The sequence below is a fragment of the Schistocerca serialis genome, chromosome 9 (genome assembly GCF_023864345.2).
Source record: "Schistocerca serialis cubense isolate TAMUIC-IGC-003099 chromosome 9, iqSchSeri2.2, whole genome shotgun sequence".
NCBI lineage: Eukaryota > Metazoa > Arthropoda > Insecta > Orthoptera > Acrididae > Schistocerca > Schistocerca serialis.
The window spans coordinates 203,964,001-203,985,859 of NC_064646.1; the positions used below are offsets into that span (position 1 = coordinate 203,964,001).

The 21,859-nt window shown below is 38.0% G+C and overlaps 1 protein-coding gene across 1 annotated transcript in view; it reads right to left on the reverse strand.

Moving 5' to 3' along the window:
* The window catches only part of LOC126418739 (uncharacterized), a 126,307-nt gene that overhangs the window by 90,219 nt on the left and 14,229 nt on the right, over positions 1-21,859 (reverse strand). The window contains exon 2 of the mRNA XM_050085655.1: positions 13,334-13,648. Coding sequence (XP_049941612.1) covers positions 13,334-13,648 — 315 coding nt within the window. The remainder of the gene's footprint in view (positions 1-13,333; positions 13,649-21,859) is intronic.

Consider the following 21,859-nt stretch of genomic DNA (forward strand, 5'->3'; position numbering starts at 1 on the left):
CTGGGAAATTGTTTAAAATTGATCAGTGGGTTATGCAGAATATTCTACTGAAGTTTTGTTTTATCATATCAATGTTAGAGGTCAGGGCACTGTTTTCTCGATGTGTGAGTGCGCAGCACTACTCACTCAATTTAATGTAACAAGTGCTTGTACGCAGGTCAGCTTACTTGGAGCATCTGCAGTTAATGTTGTGTTTACATTAAGAAGAAATCTGTTGAGGCTGTGCAACAGTAAACAGTAGTAATGGGTAGGAAATGACAACAGCCTTATATATTTATAGTATTACACACACACACGGCGGGCAGTGACGGAGGGCCACCTCACGTACTAAGTCAACACAGCTCACTGCAGCAGTAGCAAGCTCTGGACGATTTGTTCGTTTCACTAGAAGAGATACCCTCCAGAATGGGTGTTCTGCCCCAGTAGCAGTATAATCTTCATACACAGTCAATTTGTTGCTGTGCAATCGCTGCTCACTAACCATACAACTTTCTATGACTCAAAATATGATAAGATCATGGCCTATACTGCTTGAGATCTCGACTCATTTCAAAATCTTGCCAACATACAATGATGATTGTTAATTAATGTGAACTGTTGTTTATTCATCGAGATGAGATTGTGAACCATAATTACTAATCCTTGCAAACTACAGCATTATTTATGGAATAAATTCTAGGTATTGCAACTGATGGCTTTAATTCCAAAGCTATTAAATCCCAAGTCTAAGTAACGAGCTAGAGAAGATTTTGAACTCCTACTCAGGATACGTTGGTTAGAGCCCTTTACACCAAATCATGTTATCCTAAATCCACTGTGTAACTTTTTTAATTAGCTTTGTTAAAATGAAGCATACATAATTACTATAGACAAAATTGATGTCATTACCACATTTAAATGAAATAGCTTAAAATAACTTGGGAGGAATCCAGAAATGCTGGGTTAATTCCTGTAGAACAAATTACCAAAGAGAACAATAAGCAGAGAAAAGATGGAATCATTTAGAAATCAAATAAATAGTTACTTAATAAGTCTCTCTACATAGCACAATATTTTGGAACAAGTTCTTAGAGGAAGGACATCTTCCCAACAAGTGCATCTACACTGATAAAGTATGTAGGCAATGTGTTTATTGTTCAAGTTGAATAAAATCCACTGCATTTGTAATTTCAAAGTTCCTGTGTTTGGATAAAGGCATGTACACTACCAGGACTTAAGGATACTAATCTCCTCCTCAACAGCTACTGTAATAATTAATGGCAACTAAGTAGAAAACTATACAAATTAATTAACATCAGAAGGGTCATTAAAACTGTAAACCATCAGCAGAAAATACCTTAATTGCATACAACAAAACTGTACAAGTCACATAGAAAAATTAACAATTTTTTTATCCAGTATTATGAGTGAGCCTGGGTGGATGAGGCATGAAAAATGTTGGGTCAAGCAGAAGAATTGAGGTAAACAGGACCTGACCAAAAAGTGTGACTGTATCCGTAAATATGCGCTCAGAGACGGAAAAATAATAACCTGACGATCTACAGTGTACAGCCAGAGATGTAGCATAGACTTGAGAAAGCCACAACATCAGGGCATAAGTATCATTACAAATAACCACAATGCCAATTGCTGAACTGCAAAAGGTAACTTACAATAAAAGTGCTCAGGTAGCAGCATGTCTAGTACATACAGTATGACCTACAAAACTAACTGCTGCACGGAGTACAAGGAGATGCACCAGTACACACACACAAAACCATAGAGTGGCCACAGCAAGAAACAGTGCCAAAGGAAGGTGAGGAAAACCAAGCAAATTCAGTTGCTAACATCCACACCTCATCCCCACAGTATCTCACACGGCAATCTGATACAGATAATGCTAAATCTACATTACTAAAAGAAAGGCACACACCTAAGATAAGACACGTGAAGCGCAATACAATAAATGCAATTGTCAGGAAATAATAATTACACATTGGTACAGGATATATTACACAGAAAACAACAATCCCATAAATGAATAACTATGAGGCTGAAGATAATGTGCTCTACCACAATAGGATGGATACGTACAAAACCAAAAATTGAGCACAGCTTGCTTAATCATGGAGTATGAACCCAACTAATGGTGAAGTCAGTGCAACTAGTAGACACCGTATGAAGCATGCCTTAAATAAATGCCTAAAGACTTACATATCAGGTATGTGGCCGGTAGCTGAAAAGTGTCATGATGATTTCTCCATTGGCAAAAGACTCTGGATTAGTCCCACATTTGGATCTCTGGGAGGGGACAGCTAAGGGGGAGGTGACCATGAGAAAAATGATGGAATAACCAACAACTGAATAACTTTTTACAGGTTACACAGCATGGAATGTCACAATTCTGAAAGTAGTAGGGAAGCCAGAAAATCTGAAAACGAAAATGCATACACTCAATCCAGATGTTGTAGGGATCAGTGGAGTGAAACAGATAGAAGATAAGGATTTCTGGTCAGACAAATATATGTTTGTATCAATCATCATCATCATCATCATTTAAGACTGATTATGCCTTTCAGCGTTCAGTCTGGAGCATAGCCCCCCTTATACAGTTCCTCCATGATCCCCTCTTCAGTGCTAACATTGGTGCTTCTTCTGATGTTAAACCTATTACTTCAAAATCATTCTTAACCGAATCCAGGTACCTTCTCCTCGGTCTGCCCCGACTCCTCTTACCCTCTACTGCTGAATCCATGAGTCTCTTGGGTAACCTTGCTTCTCCCATGCGTGTAACATAACCCCACCATCTAAGCCTGTTCGCCCTGACTGCTACATCTATAGAGTTCATTCCCAGTTTTTCTTTGATTTCCTCATTGTGGACACCCTCCTGCCATTGTTCCCATCTACTAGTACCTGCAATCATCCTAGCTACTTTCATATCCGTAACCTCAACCTTGTTGAGAAGGTAACCTGAATCCACCCAGCTTTCGCTCCCATACAACAAAGTTGGTCGAAAGATTGAACGGTGCACAGATAACTTAGTCTTGGTACTGACTTCCTTCTTGCAGAAGAGAGTAGATCGTAGCTGATCGCTCACTGCATTAGCTTTGCTACACCTCGCTTCCAGTTCCTTCACTATGTTGCCATCCTGTGAGAATATGCATCCTAAGTACTTGAAACCGTCCACCTGTTCTAACTTTGTTCCTCCTATTTGGCACTCAATCAGTTTATACTTCTTTCCCACTGACATTACTTTCGTTTTGGAGATGCTAATCTTCATACCATAGTCCTTACATTTCTGATCTAGCTCTGAAATATTACTTTGCAAAATTTCAATCGAATCTGCCATCACAACTAAGTCATCCGCATATGCAAGACTGCTTATTTTGTGTTCACATATCTTAATCTCACCCAGCCAGTCTATTGTTTTCAACATATGATCCATAAATAATATGAACAACAGTGGAGACAGGTTGCAGCCTTGTCTTACCCCTGAAACTACTCTGAACCATGAACTCAATTTACCGTCAACTCTAACTGCTGCCTGACTATCCATGTAAAGACCTTTAATTGCTTGCAAAAGTTTGCCTCCTATTCCATAATCTTGTAGAACAGACAATAACTTCCGCCTAGGAACCCGGTCATATGCCTTTTCTAGATCTATAAAGCATAGATACAATTCCCTGTTCCACTCATAACACTTCTCCATTATTTGCCGTAAGCTAAAGATCTGGTCCTGACAACCTCTAAGAGGCCTAAACCCACACTGATTTTCATCCAATTGGTCCTCAACTAATACTCGCATTTTGCTTTCAACAATACCTGAGAAGATTTTACCCACAACGCTGATTAAAGAGATACCTCTGTAGTTGTTACAATCTTTTCTGTTTCCATGATTAAAGATTGGTGTAATTACTGCTTTTGTCCAGTCTGATGGAACCTGTCCCGACTCCCAGGCTATTTCAATTATCCTGTGTAGCCATTTAAGACCTGACATTCCACTGTATTTGATGAGTTCCGACTTAATTTCATCCACCCCAGCTACTTTATTGCACTGCAATCTATTGACCATTTTCTCCACTTCCTCAAATGTGATCCTATTTCCATCATCATTCCTATCCCATTCTACCTCGAAATCTGAAACATTACTGATCGCATTTCACCTACATTGAGCAACTCTTCAAAATATTCCCTCCATCTGCCCAAGGCATCCACAGGATTCACCAGCAGTTTTCCTGACCTGTCCAAAATACTTGTCATTTCCTTCTTACCCCCCTTTCGAAGAGTGCTAATTACACTCCAGACTGGTTTTCCAGCAGCTTGACCCATAGTCTCCCATGTGTTTCCAAAGTCTTCCCAAGATTTCTTCTTGGATGCTGCAATTATCTGCTTGGCTTTGTTTCTTTCTTCAACATAACTTTCTCTGTCTACCTGAGTTCTAGTATGTAGCCATTTTTGATACGCCTTCTTTTTCCTTTTACACGCTGCCTTGACTGTGTCATTCCACCAAGCTGTTTGCTACATCCTACTTTTACACACTGCTGTTCCAAGACATTCTTTAGCCACTTCTAGTACTGTGTCCCTGTACCTTGTCCATTCCTTTTCCAATGACTGTAATTGACTACATTCAACTAACTGGTACCTTTCTGAGATTGCTGTTATGTACTTGTGCCTGATTTCCTTATCCTGAAGTTTCTCCACTCTTATCCTCCTACATATGGACCTGACCTCCTGCACTTTCGACCTCACAATCCCAATTTCACTGCAGATTAAATAATGATCAGTGTCATCAAAGAATCCCCTGAATACGCATGTGTCCCTCACAGCCTTCCTGAATTCCTGATCTGTTATTATATAGTCAATGACAGATCTGGTTCCCCTGCCTTCCCAAGTATACCGGTGAATGTTCTTATGTTTAAAAAAGGAGTTTGTGATTACTAAGCCCATACTGGCACAGAAGTCCAAGAGTTGTTTCCTGTTCCTGTTGGCCTCCATATCCTCTCCAAATTTACCCATAACCTTTTCATACCCTTCTGTTCGATTTCCAATCCTGGCATTAAAATCACCCATGAGCAGAACACTGTCCTTGTCCTTTACTCTAACAACTACATCACTGAGTGCCTCATAAAAACTATCCATCATATCTTGATCTGTCCCTTCACAAAGCGAATATACTGACACAATCCTAATTTTCTTGCTAGACACTGTCAAATCTATCCACATCAGTCATTCGTTTACGTACCTTATTGCAACTATGCTGGGTTCCATTTCTTTCCTGATGTAAAGCCCTACACCATATCGTGCTATTCCTGCTTTGACTCCTGACAGGTAGACCTTGTATTCTCCCACTACCTCTTCTTTCTCACCCTTTACCCGAATGTCACTAACAGCTAAAACGTCCAGCCCCACCTTACTTGCAGCCTCTGCCAGCTCTACCTTCTTCCCAGAGTAGCCCCCATTGATATTAATAGCTCCCCATCTCATTACCATTTGTTTGCCAAGTCGTATCTTAGGAGTCCCTGGTTTGTCAGTTAGAGGTGGGACTCTGTCACCTCCAAAGGTCCGAAGCATTTTGCTCTGATTGTTGCCAGCATCGATGTTTGTATCAATAGCAGCAGAAAATGATATAACAGAAGTACAACTTTTTATGAATAGGTAAGGAGGTGACAGAATGAATTACTGTGAACAGTTCTGTGATAGGTTTCTCGTCATCAGATTCGACAGCAAACCAATGCCAACAGCAACAGTCCAGGTATACTGCAAATGTAGCAAGCAGCAGATGAAGAGATAAAGTATATGAGGATATCGAATGGGTAATTCAGTATGTAAAGGTACATGAAAATGTAATAAGCATGCGAGATTGGAATGTGGTTGTAGGGCAAGGAAGAGAAGAAAGGGTTATGGAATAATATGGGCTTGGCAGTAGGAATGAGAGAGGAGAAAGACTAATTGAGTTCTACAATAAATTTCAGATGGTAATAGCAAATACTCTTGTTCAAGAATCACAAGAGAAGGAGGTGTGGATGAAAAAAAACTCAGAGAAAAGGGTAGGTTCCAGCTGGATTACATAATGGTTGGACACAGATTCTGAAATCAGATATTAGGTTGTAAGGCTGACCCAGGTGCAGATATAGACTCAAGCAAAAATTTAATAATGATGAAGAGTAAATTGAAGTTCAAGAGAATCTTCCAAAAGAATCAGTGTAGAAGGAAATGGGTTACTGAAGTACTGTGGAATTATGAGAAGCATTTGAAGTTTGCTAAAGATGTAGATACTGCAATAAGTAACACCAATGTAGATAGTTCAGTCAAAGACATAGGTAGAAGGAAAGTAACTATGAAGAAACCTTGTGTAAGAGATGACATATTTCAACTGAAGACGAAAGAAGGAAGTACAAAACTGTTCGGGAAAAAAGACAGGAATACACAAATATAAATCCCTTAGAAATGAAATAAGTAGGAAGTGCAGGGCAGCCAAGGTCAAATGGCTGCAGGAAAGATCAGAAGAAATTGAAAAAGATATGATCATTTGGAGGACTGACTCACATGGGAATGTTCCAATCCGACTTGTTAAAACCAACACTGAAATTTTTTATGCAGGAGGAATACAACGAAAGAAATGCTAAGACGCATCACAGTATTTTATAAAAATTGTTGAAGTTACTCATTTTTGTCACACAATGCTAAGCTTATCACAGCAGTTTGTACAGCCCTTCCTGGCTAGCACACAATTGGCTGTGACAAGAGAGCAGAGCGTTGTATAGTGGAAATATCTGGAGTGACACCTGTGAAATTAAAGCACCTAAACCATGAAAAAATGTCATGTATCATTAATGTTTCAAATAAGGAGCAGTTAATATAGACAGCTAAACTATTTCATATGTTATTCTTAGAAAGGTGACTTGCAGAGGAAAATAAAATCAAGACAGTGTTTGGTATTACATTACACAAGACTTCCATCAATCATTACTTTCATGTATTGAAATGAAATATTTCTTACACTATTCCTGCAGCACAATTCTTATGATAATTTTTAATATCATATATTTCAGTGACAATGTGTACTTTGTTTATTCCTCATAGTCCGTCACAATGAAGGAAGAGTGTCATTTGATTGTTGAAAATAAACATTTTCCTTACACCATGCACACCTGACAAACGAAAATATAATGTTTTCAGGCACCTCAGAATAATTACTGGTTTTATTTAGACAGATATGTAATGATACTGGCCGTGACTCTGATTATTATACTGCATACCGGGAAAATTTAAAGAAACTCGTAAAACATGCCAATGCACAGTGATTTTGTACAAATGACTGCAATTTAAGAATGATGTTCTCCTGATAAACCTCAAATGGTAAGGAGCTACAGGATATTATACTGTCTGGCAATGTTCTCCTGATAAATCTCAAATGGCAAAGAGCTATAGGATATTACACTGTCTGACAATTTCCTTTAAAATATTTTTCACAGTCGAAAAAATTCTTTATGGAGAGTCACTTTGGTTGTTCTTGGTTGAATCTGAATTATATTAACAGTCCTTTCATTGTCCTCCTGAAAAGACGGAGGTTTCGTTACAGACCAAAAGTCCAACAAAAATAATGAATTAATTTCTGCAACTGGCTGCAAACCATTTCAAATGAAATGTTAAAAAATTATTCTTTCCTTGTTTTTGAGATTTTGATAGGCCGATTATAAGATTTTTCCTACTAAACAATTATCTTTTTATTTTTGGTCTTATTATGTTTCGAGGTCCCTGAAGGCAGATACAAAGCTGCAGAAACAGTATTCCCCTCACACTTATCACTGTCATTGTTGTACATGAATGTTTCATAGCAGTAACAGATTGCACACAGACTCCATCTTTTTTTGACTAGAAATGATAAACTGCTGTTTGCTCACAGTTCTTTCACAAAACCTGACTGATCGGCATTAGACACAGCAGATATGGGGACAACAGCAAACTTCATATTCACATCAGCTATGAATTAATGGTATCTCCTCTACACTTTTACTTGAAGTAAACTTTGTTGTTTTGGGACTCCCCATACTATACGATTTTTTTAAATCTTCCTTTTTCGCGTGCTTCGTCTGGTTTGAATCGATTGCTTATTTTGCTTTGATCTGATAAGTGCCGTTCTCTTTGTCATAGGGGTTTACGTCAAACCGTTCTCTTTGTCATAGGGGTTTACGTCACTCTAAGCTGAAAATGCATTATTGTACTGTGTCATGCATTGTTTGTCGTATTCTGATAATGAGTGTTTATGGCCTGTCACCGCTCGCAGCATGGCTTGATTTTGTGCGGGCTACCGCGGCTTGCAATTTTTTTTTTAAAAAAAAGGGAATTGTCTCATAAGCGAAACAATGGCAAGAGACTGCTATTTGTATTTACTCACACTGCTGCTTTTTTTGATAATGATCAACAAGAACCAAATAATAGACTGTGTATGATAGATGATGTTCTGAATGAGAGTTTAGCGAAAATTTTTCTCCGTTTGAAAATCTTTGCAGATGCCTCTTTAGCATATTACATTCTGCACAGACATTAGAGTCATCTTAGATTTAAAAATCTAGTCAGTTGCCATGCTTCATTTCTGACTGTATCACTATTCAGCATAAGAATAAAACGAATATAAACATGACATGATATGTATATTCTTCCGCGTTTGCTGTTGTCTCACTCTAGTTTCACAGTTTTTTAGGCAGACAGGATTTAAATGAGATAGCAGCAAACACGAAAGAATACATGGCATAATGTTTACATTCTTCTACCTTTTCTTTTAATTTATATACTGACGCATAGGTTTTGGCGCCAGTATTTATCTTTGTGCCTGCAAAGCATACCTGTGTAGGGCTACATATATTTGATGGCAGAAGTTAGTTGTGGCGACACCTACCAACATTTTTCAGAACTTCCGCTTACTTTGCACTCGATTCTAAGCCACAGGCAGTTTTTTGGATTACAAAAACCGGAAAAAAAGTGCAGCTTGGATTCAAGTAAATACGGTAGCAGGTAGCAGCACTGTCAGTGGATGGTATATAAAGTGTGCAAGGGGGGTGTGGGAAACCAGCCAGTCTTCACTGTAATGTGGAAACGGAGTGATTTATCTGATGTCCCAGAGGGTACGATCATTGGCTTTCAAGCCAAGGGTCGAAACCTTTCTGAAATGGCTAAGTATGTAAACTATTTGTGTGTCGCCATGGTTAAAGTATGCCTGCATGGTGAAATGACACTATCCAAACACGGCACAGGGGCAACTGTGGTACACCACAGGTCATAGATGACAGCAGTCAAAGACAGCTGCAGATATGTGTACAAGTGAATAGACGTGCAAATGCTGAGCAGCTGACTTTCCACATGAGCCACGGGGCTACCAACAGTGTCTTCTCAATGACTGTTCTGCGAAAGTTGCTCCACATGGGCCTCTGCAGCAGGCACCTGGTTCATGGATCAATGCTGATGTTGTCCATCAGCAACAAAGGCTGGAATTTGCACACCAATACTGCAACTGGACGTCCACTGAGTGGTGACAGGTGGCCTTTTCAGATGAATCATGTTTAATGCTCCATCGGCCAGATGGCCGTTGGCACAAACAATGTGAAACATCTGAAAGCAAACACTCTGCAACAATTGTTGGAAGAGTCCAGGCCAGAGGCAGTCCATGGGTGATCTCTACTTACTGAAGGCACAATGGATCAATACAAATGTTCATCTACCCTTGGGGACCACGTTCACTTATCCACAGGGATCTATGGATGTAAACTGTTCTCATCAATTATGGTCATACAGCATCAGCAAGATTAGGACATAAGTACTGGATTTAAATTTCACCACAGGATAACATCCATATCATGACGTTGTGGTATAAATTAGTGTTATTTTGCTTTTAATATTTTATTGCATTGAGGACTGTTTTATTCTGTATTTTCTTACATTTAATATTGTGTGCTGTTTATATTTTTTTAGATTTTTTACATTGTGACTCTTATTTAAGTAGAAACAAAAATTCTGTACATAGGGGTATCATCTATTGCTGCTGGCCACAACACGCATCCATTGAAAGAATAGCACAGATGTTTACTTTCAGTATAGGAAACACTTGGGCGGAAAACATGATTGCACAGCAAGGGTAAGGAACTGCCTCTACGGGTTGATACTTATCGATGTTTTAAAATCCCTCGAAATGACATAGATGATACCGAGACAAGTAATTTAATGTAGGAGACATGGATGTTTCCAGATGAAGTATCTCGCCACACATGCAACATTGGAGCCATCTGTCTGTCGCACCTGACCCGTCTCAAGTCAAGTATTCACGTCAGTGTGGCTCTGGGCCTCAGTGCATGTCTTTAGCATGTGGGTTTGATTCTTCATCTGGCAGGCAGTGCTTTATTTGATTGTCTTAGACAGTTGTGTGTTTACAGTGAACTAAGATTTATTATTTTATTTACCAGTCTCACAGTCTCTACTGGTTGACTGCAAAGTATAGTAAACAAAAATCTGCTGTATTGCGTCACAAGCAATTAAGTACAAGCTTCCCAACTGCATCGTTACTAATAAATGATCTACGTGTTCTTTACTAAATAATGCCCATAGACACAAAAAGAAGCAAAGAAACACAAAATAAGAACAGGTTTTGCTAGTTTACAGAGAGGAGAATAACTGTAACTTCTATATTTACAAAAGCTGTTCAAAAACAGAATAGCCTAGCGGAACGATGTTTAGAACTGTCCCCTACTAGCGAGGGTAAGATCATCAAGCCCAATCACTGCAAGTGCGGCGAGGTACATCACCTGCTGAAATCATACGTTTGACATTTGTCATCCACTTCTGGAACATTTACAGACATTTGCAGCTCCATGTGCCTCATATTAAATTACTTGCCTAGCATCATCTACATCACTTGGGGTTTTTTAAAATGTTAATAACAATCACCCTGTATTTTAAAGTTGCATTCTATATCAAACATTTGGGGAAAATATTTAGTGTGAGTTTATTACTGAAGTATTTTTAACTATGTATTGCATTATTATTATTATTATTATTATTATTATTATTATTACTTATCATAGGATGGCCTGATGGTGGAACTTGGGACCTGTAGGCACAATAAAAATTGCATCCACAGACTAAAGCAAATAATTTTTTCTTACTTTATCATTCACTGTTCCAAATGACAGTATTTGAGGTGTCCATTTACTATTTTGATGGTGAAGTACGACAACTGTTAAATGTGACTTCACTGATGAAATAAGAAAGTCTACTTTTTTCAGGGCATGGATGTGCAAAGTAAAATTATAATCAAAACAAACACAATTCTGGAAAGGGATATTTTCTCAATAGTCAATTATAGCCATTTTTTTGCTAGTTCTAATGAATTATTTACGCGTTATTACTAATCTATGAAGAGCAAAGTGTGGCTTCAGCTGCCAGAGGCTGCAGTCTGTGTCTGTGTCTGTGTGTGTGTGTGCGTGTACACACACATGTGAGCATCTGTCATCTATTTTCAACAAAGGCCTTGTCGGCCAAAAGCTTATATTGTGACAGTCTTTCTGTTGTGTCTATCTGTGACTCAGCATCTCCGCTACATCCTGAGTAGCAACTTTCCTTGTTAAATTCTGTCCTGTATCAAACACAGTATATATTTCAAAATCCTGCTGCAAACTGAAGACAATGATGGGAGCCTGTAATTCATCAGATTACTCCTTACTCCTATTTACTCCCTTGAGTGTTGGTGTGACACGTGCAACTTTCCATTCTTTAGGTAAGGATCTTTTGTCAAGATAGTGGTTGGATATGATTGCTCAGCATGAATGAACATTACCACAGAAGTGTAATGTCATTGCTATAATGCAGTGAAGGGATTCATCGTGTCTTGCCACTGGTCTTTTTGAATTTTCTGCCAGATTTCAAGGTACAATTTCACTGTTAAAGTATGTCACATTAAAGCCTGCACTAAATTTTGAGCTTCCGTAAAATATTGCCAATCTTGGAGACTTTGTTTTCTTTTAAACTTGGGACACTTTTTCATTGCTTCTGCATCAGTGTTCTGATCTGTTTTGTGTACCATGGGGGATCAGTTCCATCTCTTATTAATTTACTTAGTATAAATACCTCAATTGGTGCAAAATTATTTCTTTGAATTTAAGCCGTATCTGCTGTACGCTTACGTAGTTAGTTTGGGAAGAGTGGAGATTGTGTATTAGGAAGGTGTCAAGGGAATTTTTAGCTGCTTTTTTAAAGTAGATTGTCAGTAGTCCACCTCCCTATATTCACAATACTAATTAGTTCCTCTACCATCTTTCCTCAGACTTGTCCAATTACCAACAGACTCGCTGCTTATCACTGTGGTTGCTGTATCAGCACACCTTCCCCCAAAACTATGACCATGCTGTCAAGGAACCAACTGTCATTGTAACATCAAAACAGCATCGCTTTTCAATACCTTTGACCAACAACATTCTGATCCATAATAATTTCTCTTTTGAAGGTCAAATATACAAATAAATTGATAGAACTGCCTTGGATACTTGAAATGTACCATTTTGTACCTACCTAGTTTATTGAGGCCAACTAGAGGAACAACAAACTTAAAATCTGACTAACATAGTAGTACTCTATCACATATCCAAGCTAAACACCATATGACTTCTTTGGATGCCACCCCTTCTCCAAACCATCCAACCCATGGGGCCCTCCTCTATGGATGACCTATTAGCACCACTTGTCCATTACTCTCCCCACACTCTCCATCACCTCCTACTATTACAATTCAGTCACAGGCATTCCCTAATCTTATCTCAGCATCCACATTTGTGTTATATTGCAATTACTGTGCAGTGTTTCATGTGAGTATATCAACTAACCATCTGTTTACTAACATAGACTGCAACCACCAAGCGTGATAAGCTGCAAACTATGTTTAAGAAAATAGTGCACATCACAACAGCAACGATTTCAACAGCTATTTCAATGTCCAAATTGAACACGAGGCATCAGTGGTAAGGCACTGGGCTCTCATTCAGGACTAGTAATCAATTTCTCATTCAGTTTTGTGTGCTTTCCATAAACTGCTTAAGGTAAATGTCAGAAACGTTTCACTGAAAAGGAGGTAGCTGAATTATTCCCACTTCTGAACTTAATTTTAGCTTGTGCCCTGTGTCTAATGAGCTCACAAAAATTTGAAGCAATATAATATTGTTTACTGCTAGCTCAGAACACACATTGCACTGTTAAACTTTTATTGAGAACTGTAAACTGTGATTTTACAGATTCCTCTCCCTGTTGTACACACTCTACAGTTGTATTTACACAAACATATCCTGATTCTTAAATAATGTCATCAACACACCTTAAATCTGTCAGGTGGCCGTAGGATGTTGCTGACGCTGGCAGGCGTCGGACTAGCAGTGTTTCTGACAATAGTTGCTAGGCGAAGCAGGGGTTGCTTTCGGCTGAAAGTACCAGTTTCTCCTTTCCCCACTACTGTATCCCTCTCTGTATCCTCCAATTTAACAAGAAGTTCTTCAGTGTTATGCTCTTGAATAAGGACACGGTTCCGTTTTGATAGTGATCCAGCACCAGTCTTAATGGTCTGGGACAGCAAGTCTTTATTAATGGCTTCAAATACTGCTGGAGGTGGCACATCTGTGGCAATAGGTGTACACTGGAACAGAAAAATCCAAGTCTCCATTACTTCATTATACTTGTGTGTCTGATATTTTAACATCCATTAGTTATACAAATACAAAGTGCTCTATACTTGAAAATTTGTTGCAGACACCAAAAAAGTGCAGACTTTGCTGTCCACCAAACCAACATAGATTGCAATGAAAATTTATAATGATTGTGTTACATACAAATTTCAGTAATGCTGGTGCAGGAGGTAAAAAAGAACGAAAGACTAAGGGGTGGCTGGAATTGTTTATCCTGACAACATCAGGTAATTCAGTGGTGCAGCACTATATCAACTGGGCAAGAGCAGGGTATGAAATCCTACATGTATTGCTGAATCTACTGGCCAAACATTCATTGAAGTGATGTAGGGAATTCCAAACCAAGATGATTATTGTATTGTTGGGGCTTAAATCTATACAAATATTTTATTTGTATTTGAAATACAAAACATTATGTAGGTCTTGAAGTATGTTGCCACTAAAAGAAAGCAAACATGTAACTACCAGTTTGTAGATTTTTGACATTTAGGAATCATTTGAGCTTGGATACCTGATCTAACAATGACCAGAATCAACAGATAAAACATGTTGCATTGATATTTCATTTTTTGTTTTGTTTATTTAGATGGCACTTATATTCAAAACCCACTTTCCAACTGATATATTAATCATGATTGATTTGCCTCTGCCCCTTCCACACTAGAACAATACAGAGTCACTATTGTTTATAAGATGGCATAAACAATTATTAATCCAAAGATCCTATGTTTACTCTTAGCCAATGCTAAAACTTTAAATAAATCTAATGCGCTGTGTGCTGTAACTTCCAATGATGATCTTGTAGGGAGAGAAAGAATAAGATGAAATCAATGTTGTTCTAGATCTATGGTTCCCTACAATTTACCCTAAGATAATCTGTACTTTACACCACAGGCATTAGACAATTGAAATTTTGGAACAATCAGTGCAGAATTTGTAGCTGTCAGGGTATGAACATTCCTTTGTTTTTGAAGCTCAAAAATCAACACAAGTTCCAGTCGAGGATATAATTTTGATCTAGCTGATGAGTTGTCAATAGTGAACACTAGTGAGTGCAACATATTTTGAAATTGTTATGAATAGGAAAGAGAAGCACAGAACAAATTACTAATGAATGGTACAGTGACAGAGTAAACATGCCCAAAAATCAACATTAACAACTTAAATGATAAAATTGTAGCTTCACAGGCTGCATGATGACAGAGATAATATATAGGGAAACTGAATAGTTAGTATCATACACAAGTAGATGACAATATGATAATCACGAGTGAATGGAATGAGATAGCATAGCAAGGGAAAGCAAATTAAACTGCCAGATAAAACTATTTCGAGGAAAGGCAGATTCCAGAGTTATTGGAGAATTATGGGAAAAATTTATCTGCAAATCTACTGCTTGACCAATTATTGAATTCTGATCTTCTGCTTGGAAATCCCTCCTAGTAGGATTCATACACAAAATCCAAAGAAGAGTACTGCAGTGCATCATGTACTTGTTTAAGTGTGGGAGATGCTCATCCAAACCCTAGTGGTCAGTTGGTTGGTTGATTTGGGGGTAGGGAACAAACAGAAAAGTCATCAGTCCCTTCGGATGAGGGAAGGAAATCGGCCATGCCCTCTCAATCGAATCATCACAGCATATTGCCTGAACTGATTTAGGGAAATAACGGAAAACCTAAATCAGGATGGCTGGACATGAGTTTGAACCGTCCTCCAGAATGCAAATACCGTGTGCTAACCACTGAGCCATCTTGCTCGGTGTGTGTGTGTGTGTGTGTGTGTGTGTGTGTGGAAGGGGGAGGGGGAGGGGGAGGGGGCGGTGGTTGGTGGCAGTGTATAAAGGTCACTTTTTAGGTATTTCTTAAACATCTTGAAAACTGTGGCATCTAGCAAAAATGTTTCCCAACACAAAATTAAGCTAATGTAAATTTCCTATAAAAATTGGTTCATTTTTTCTAGTTTCCCCACTGAAAGGGGGGGGGGGAGGAGGGAAATCACAGATCAGTGTTTCAATCACATAAAACTGATGTTTATTGTTAAATAATGTGGGTTAAAAACAATACCAACAATACCAAATGTGTGTACCGCACCTAAGTGCAGTAGAGCTGTATTAAGGGTAAACACTGTTTTGGGGGTGTAACAGGATGGAAAGGTGGGGGTGGAGGTTAGAAGTGTGAGGGAAGGTAGGTCACTGGACAGTGGTCATGCACTTGCCTCCTCCTTAAGTCTTCAAAATAGAGATCAACCAGGCAATTCCTCATTCTCTCAACCGCACTACATCACAAAAAAATAGCTACAGATATTTCACAAAGTTACACCAACTCTTTTGCAGCTTGCCTCATGGATCACTGGTGATGCAGTGAGCAGAAACTCCCTGAAAGGGTGTTTATTTTCCACAAGACATGTTAACACTACACTGAATACAGATGTGAGTTGCTAATAATACACAAGAAAAGTATATGGACAGCTTCTATGTAAATCTCTGCACACTGCTCTACACTGCTACAGGGGAAATTGATTCCTGGTCATCCCATGATGGTTGTAGCATTCTTCTGGGAGAGGTGACATCCTTCACAGGTACTGTTCATTTTTCAGTTTAAGACAGATGATACAGGGTGTACGTTAAGTCCAGGAACACTTTCAATTATTTATTGGACAAGAACTAAACACTGTACAGATGTCATACAGATTGCATTTTGAAGAGAAACTCTGAAAGTTTTTTTTTTTTTTACAAACATTTGATTTCTATGGACTCCTTATGCATGAATGTCTCTCGTACGCGCTCCACATTCGCTTCAGTCACACTGGTACGTCTGCTTCTCTTTGCCAGGCACAAGCAACCCGTTGTAACGAATTTGTTGTGCCAGTGGTAAATGGCCTCCCTTGTTGGTGGTTTCTTAACGTACTTAGTTCTAAAGATTCGTTGGACAGCTGTAGCACACTTGATTTTGTCGAACTCCAACACACAGAAAGCTCGCACCTGAACTAGGCATGTTTGTGACTAGTTCTGACTATTGGCAAATTACCAAACTATGCTGTGGTGGTAATGCATGAGAAAAAAAAAAAAAAGCTTTCAGGTTTCTCTTCAAAATGAAATGACATGTGTATGATATCTGTACAATGTTTGGTTCTTGTGCAATAAACAACTGAAAGTGTACCCGGACTTTATGTACACCCTGTATTTAACTAACATTTCTTGTCCACTTCTCTTATGTAAGTAGACAAAATAACATCGCTGCACTCACGTTTTTTTTTCTTCAGTTTGTTAAGTAAGTAATTACTTGTTACTGTTAAGTGAGCTTTAATGTAAAATAAACAGTGGCTGACATTTGCGTAACTTGTAAGTGTGATGTTGTCAGTGTCCTATGTAGTGTTGGACTGATGAATGGCAACATGCTGCTGTCTATCATTGACACCATGTTGTTAAGCCGTTTAACTGTGTTATTTTCGCTTGGTGGTGAATCAATGAATGACCAGAAAGTTACTGTGTTTCCCTCACCATTAAATGAGTTGCTGGTAGACTGCACAAATGGGTCATTCCATGTCAAGTCATCTAGGCCATGACACCAATTATCTAGTTGTGAACTGAGATTTTGTGTAATGCTTTTGTATCTAATATCATGAACTTTTGCCAATTGTTATTGCTTTATATACATTCTGTTGGTAGCAATTGCTGAAAGTTTGATGCAATGTGTTACTTCAACGCAAACTGTAAAAATTTGAAAATTGGCTGCAGTTTTTAAACAAAAAAGTGGCATTAGTGCCATTAATTAAAAAAAAATTTAATTGGACAATTGTAACATGTTATATCCTGGAGAGAAATACAATTACTACCCAAGAGACATTAACAACGTAAGTACACACAACAATATCCAAACTGAACAAAAATTGCAATAGATGAAACAAAATTACACTTTATAAAATATAGGGCAACTTGTACATTACATGACATATGAACACTTTCTTACCTCTGCCATAACCAAATTAACCCAACGTAAAAATACATAGCATTTTGTCAAAAACCAATATTATCAACACTGCACAAAATGCTGGTGCTACAATTTGCATTCAAGTTGATTTAGAACTACACATGTGACAAGACAGTCTGATGCTTAGATAATATTTTTTTGTATGAGAACCACTTTCTTCCACCAACTTTGAGGACTCTTTGCTCAGAGAATAAGTACGGCCTGTTGCTGTGGTGATATCAACTTCACACAGAATATGAGAGAAAGAAACATCACAAACATCATTATAAGGCCAATACAAGGACAGGGAGGTTCCATGAGGATGCATGAACCTTAGTGTAACATCTCCTTCTTCACAATTCACCTTCTCAACAATTCCCAAATACCAAGAAGAGTCACACGCACATGCCGTTGGGCTGCTCAGTTAATTCTGGCACTAGTGGCGGAAGTGCATCTGAGAAATCATGCACAATACTAAAATCCATATCACAGCTCAGCCTTTTTGCTCCAATCTTGGTTGGTGATATTGGTACAATGTAATGCATAGATTGTGTTCCAGAAATTGTTTTTGCACTTATGAAGAGCTGAGAAAGATAACGTCTGACTTGTAGCATTTCATCTTTTGAAACAAAGAGAACTGAAATGCCTTGCAAGTTCTCGTGACAGAATTCAAATACATGTGAAGCTGTATGTATTTGATCTTTATAAAGTCTTTGCAAACTTGTTTTTGTGACAAGCCTTTTAATAGTGCCACCAAAATTATTACAATTTTTATATTGTGCAGAACAACCACCAGTGAAATATTCAACATACGCAAGATGAATTTCTGGACATTCATGGTTTAAAAAATTCAATACAATCTTCTGAGTCTGGTACACCAAGGCAACATCATGTTCTAGATCATCAGAAACAATACAAATACTTTTTGCATGCAACTGTTTGTCCTTTTTGTAATATATATGGACAGTGTGAAGAGTGCAGCTGCCATTGTTCCAATGGTACTCCTGTACTTCATCTTGAACAACAAAATTGAGATTTTCACTGAAATCCATTAAAATTAACACTGACCCTTCATGAAGTGTTTCCTACTTCATTTTCAGATAATCAGATTGTGATTGAGAAACAAAAGAATGTGGAGTAAGTTTTTCAATTGTCTTAATTAGTGTGTCACAGAATTCTGATAGAGAAGGGATTTGAACACTTAAAGTAATTCTATCAGTTGATACCCACTGACTGTACTGAACCATCTCATTAGGATCATACTCTTTTATTTCGTTTTCTAGGAGGGTTTGAAACAATGAACTTGTGGCGCATTTTTCACACAGACAAAGCATACGGGCTTGGTTATTTATATAACATGTTCTTATTTTAATTAGGTCTTGGTATGTTTCTTTAACAGAAATGGATTTTAGAAGCAATTTAAAATTTTAGTGGTAAATGCACACACCTATGGTATGTTTCCTGACGATCCTGCAAGTACACATTGTTTTGGTCAAAGAGAAGCAAATTTTGAGAATCCTACTTTGTCTTCAGGATACTTTTTTTAAGAGAGAATACAGTTCAGTTAAATTACTGAAAACCAGACACTTTTGTTCATACGAATTTTTGCTGGTGCTCACTTTGTCTTTTTTTCCAGGCGTTATTCTTGTGTTTTTGCCATCCAAATAAAAACTCTTTACTTTGTGCACAGTATCATGTTGCAATGTCTTTCCACTTCTCCGCTCAGCCATTGATAAAATACCCCCCTAAATAAAGAAGAGCTCTTGCTTGTCATACCAAATATGGAGAAACCTGAAATTTGGAACTGACTTTCTGCCGTGTTCAAGTTGGCAGCACAAGAGTAAGTAACCGAATTTTTTCACAATTATTTGCATATTCAATTTTCTGACTGGTTTTTTCCATGAGTTCATCATCATGTTTTGCCATTTCTTCCAGTTCTGTTAAATCACTATCAGAGATAGTGCTTGCATGAGCAGCCAGCTCAACTTGATTATTTATTTACATGAATTAGCCAACTAAAGACCGCATTACAAATTCTATTTCATGTTCACTTTTTTGTTTCTCTTCTCTGGGTCTGCTCTTCTGCCTGCTGCGATTTTTGCCAGATGTTCCGCTGTTACTTTCCTATTGGTCTTCAGTTTTAGAGCTTCCTAAAAATCCTCAAATTCATTTATTGCCTTACTGTACTTGTCCGTATTCGTTGCTTCCATTTCTGTAAGTCCAAGTTCGCCGAGGTCTTTCTTTATTGCTTACAACCAAGAGTTGGGAGTTTTCCTCCGTTGAATTATACTGAAGATTTTCTTCGTTAATCTGCCATCATCCATTCGCACCAGATGACCAAAGAACATCAGCCTTCTCTTTCTCATTTCCGTTGTGATTGGTTTAATAAATTGGTAGATCTTCTCATTGCTCATCTTTACCAATTTTTTTGTGCCCATTAAGAATCCTCCTCAGAATTACTCTTTCCTTCTTCTCAAACTCATCTGTTAGTCCTTTGTTCTTGAAGGAGTGTGTTTCTGCTGCATATGCAACTTCTGTTCTCGTCCCTGTATTGTAGTATAATGACTTCACATTTTGAGACAGTCATTTTTTGTTGTACAGCTTCTGTGTTAAAATGTGTGTCCTCCCAAGTTTGGCTACTCGAAGTTTGATAGCTTCTTTTTCTATGCCAGTATCTGTTATTGTTTCTCCCAAATATTTAAAGTGTATGACCCTTTCCATACATCCAATAACTGTGTGCAATTCTTTGATTTCCTTATATTTGTTAGACATGAATTTAGTTTTTCTTCCCCCTTGTGATATCTGCAAATCAAATTTATCTGCATGCATTGCTATGATTTCTATTTGTTTAATTGCTTCTGCTGTATTTGTGGATAGGAGAGCAATATCAACTGTAAAAGCTAGCGCATGTACCGTAAGGCCTTTAACTGATCCTCCAAAAGAAATTCCCCTTACTTTTTGTTGTGTGTATTCCTCCAATGTCTCCCTCATAACCTTTTCCAAAGTGATGCTGAACAGAGCTGGGGAGAGTCCATACCCTTCTCTCAAACCGGTTTGGATTTTAAAAGGTTCAGAAATCTTGGCTCAAAATTGGACTTTGGACTTGGTATCTGTCAGTGTTTGCTTTACAGCTCTCTAGTTTTTCTGTCAATTCCAAATTCCTCCAGAGTCCTAATGAGGCTTTCTCTGTCTATGGAGTCATATGCTTTTCTAATACAAAGAAACATTGTAACATGTGGTTGACCAGCACGTGTTTTAATTATGTTTTTAAGGTTAATTAGTTGCTCCGAACAGCACCTCCCTTTTCTAAATCTACCTTGGTAATCTCCTATCTGTGCATCGAGAACTGGTTCAATCCTATTTAGTAATATCTTGGAAAGGACCTTGCATGGAATGGATAGAAGGGAAATCCCCTTGTAATTGTTAACATCTGATCTGTCACCCTTTTTGTGAAGTGGATGTATAAGTGTCATCCTCCAATCTTCTGGGATCTTCTCGGTTCTCCAAATTTCCTTAATAATTGTACTGAGGTGTAGTGATACTTTTTCCCCACCTAGTTTCAAAAGTTCAGCTGTGAATCCACCTTCACCAGAAGATTTGTTGTTCTTGAGGGATTTTATAGCTTGCCTGACCTCATTTAGAGTTGGTAGGTATGGGTCTGCAAGGATTTCTTCTGGACTTTTGAATTCCAGTTTCTCTGGAGGCGTTTTACAGTTGAGAAAATCTTCGAAATAGTCTGATAAAATGTTGCAGTTTTCTTGGTCATTTGTACCTAATTTCCCTGTTTTGTCACAAAAAGTTAAACTGGGTGGTTCGTAACCTTTCAGGTGTCTTTTGAAATATTGTTAATAGTCTCTGGATTTGTTTTGAGTGAACTACACCTGTATTTGTTGAAGGGATAGTCTTTCATACAGTCTCTTTTTGTTTCTGATTGTGTAGGAGACTATTTTTCTACCTTTTCTGAACTTTTCCAGGTCGTTTTGTGTTGGATTCAATTTAAATTTTTGCCATAGCTTTTGTCTGTTTTCCAAAGCTTCATTACACTTTTCATTCCATCAGATAGATATTCTCGTGTTTAGTTTTGGTTGGAAGAGATTCTTCTGCAGCTTTCATTGTTTGAGATTTCATTTCATCCCATGTCTCACTTTGCAATTTTGATTTGAAATAATTTTGAATATCTGCCTCAATATTCCT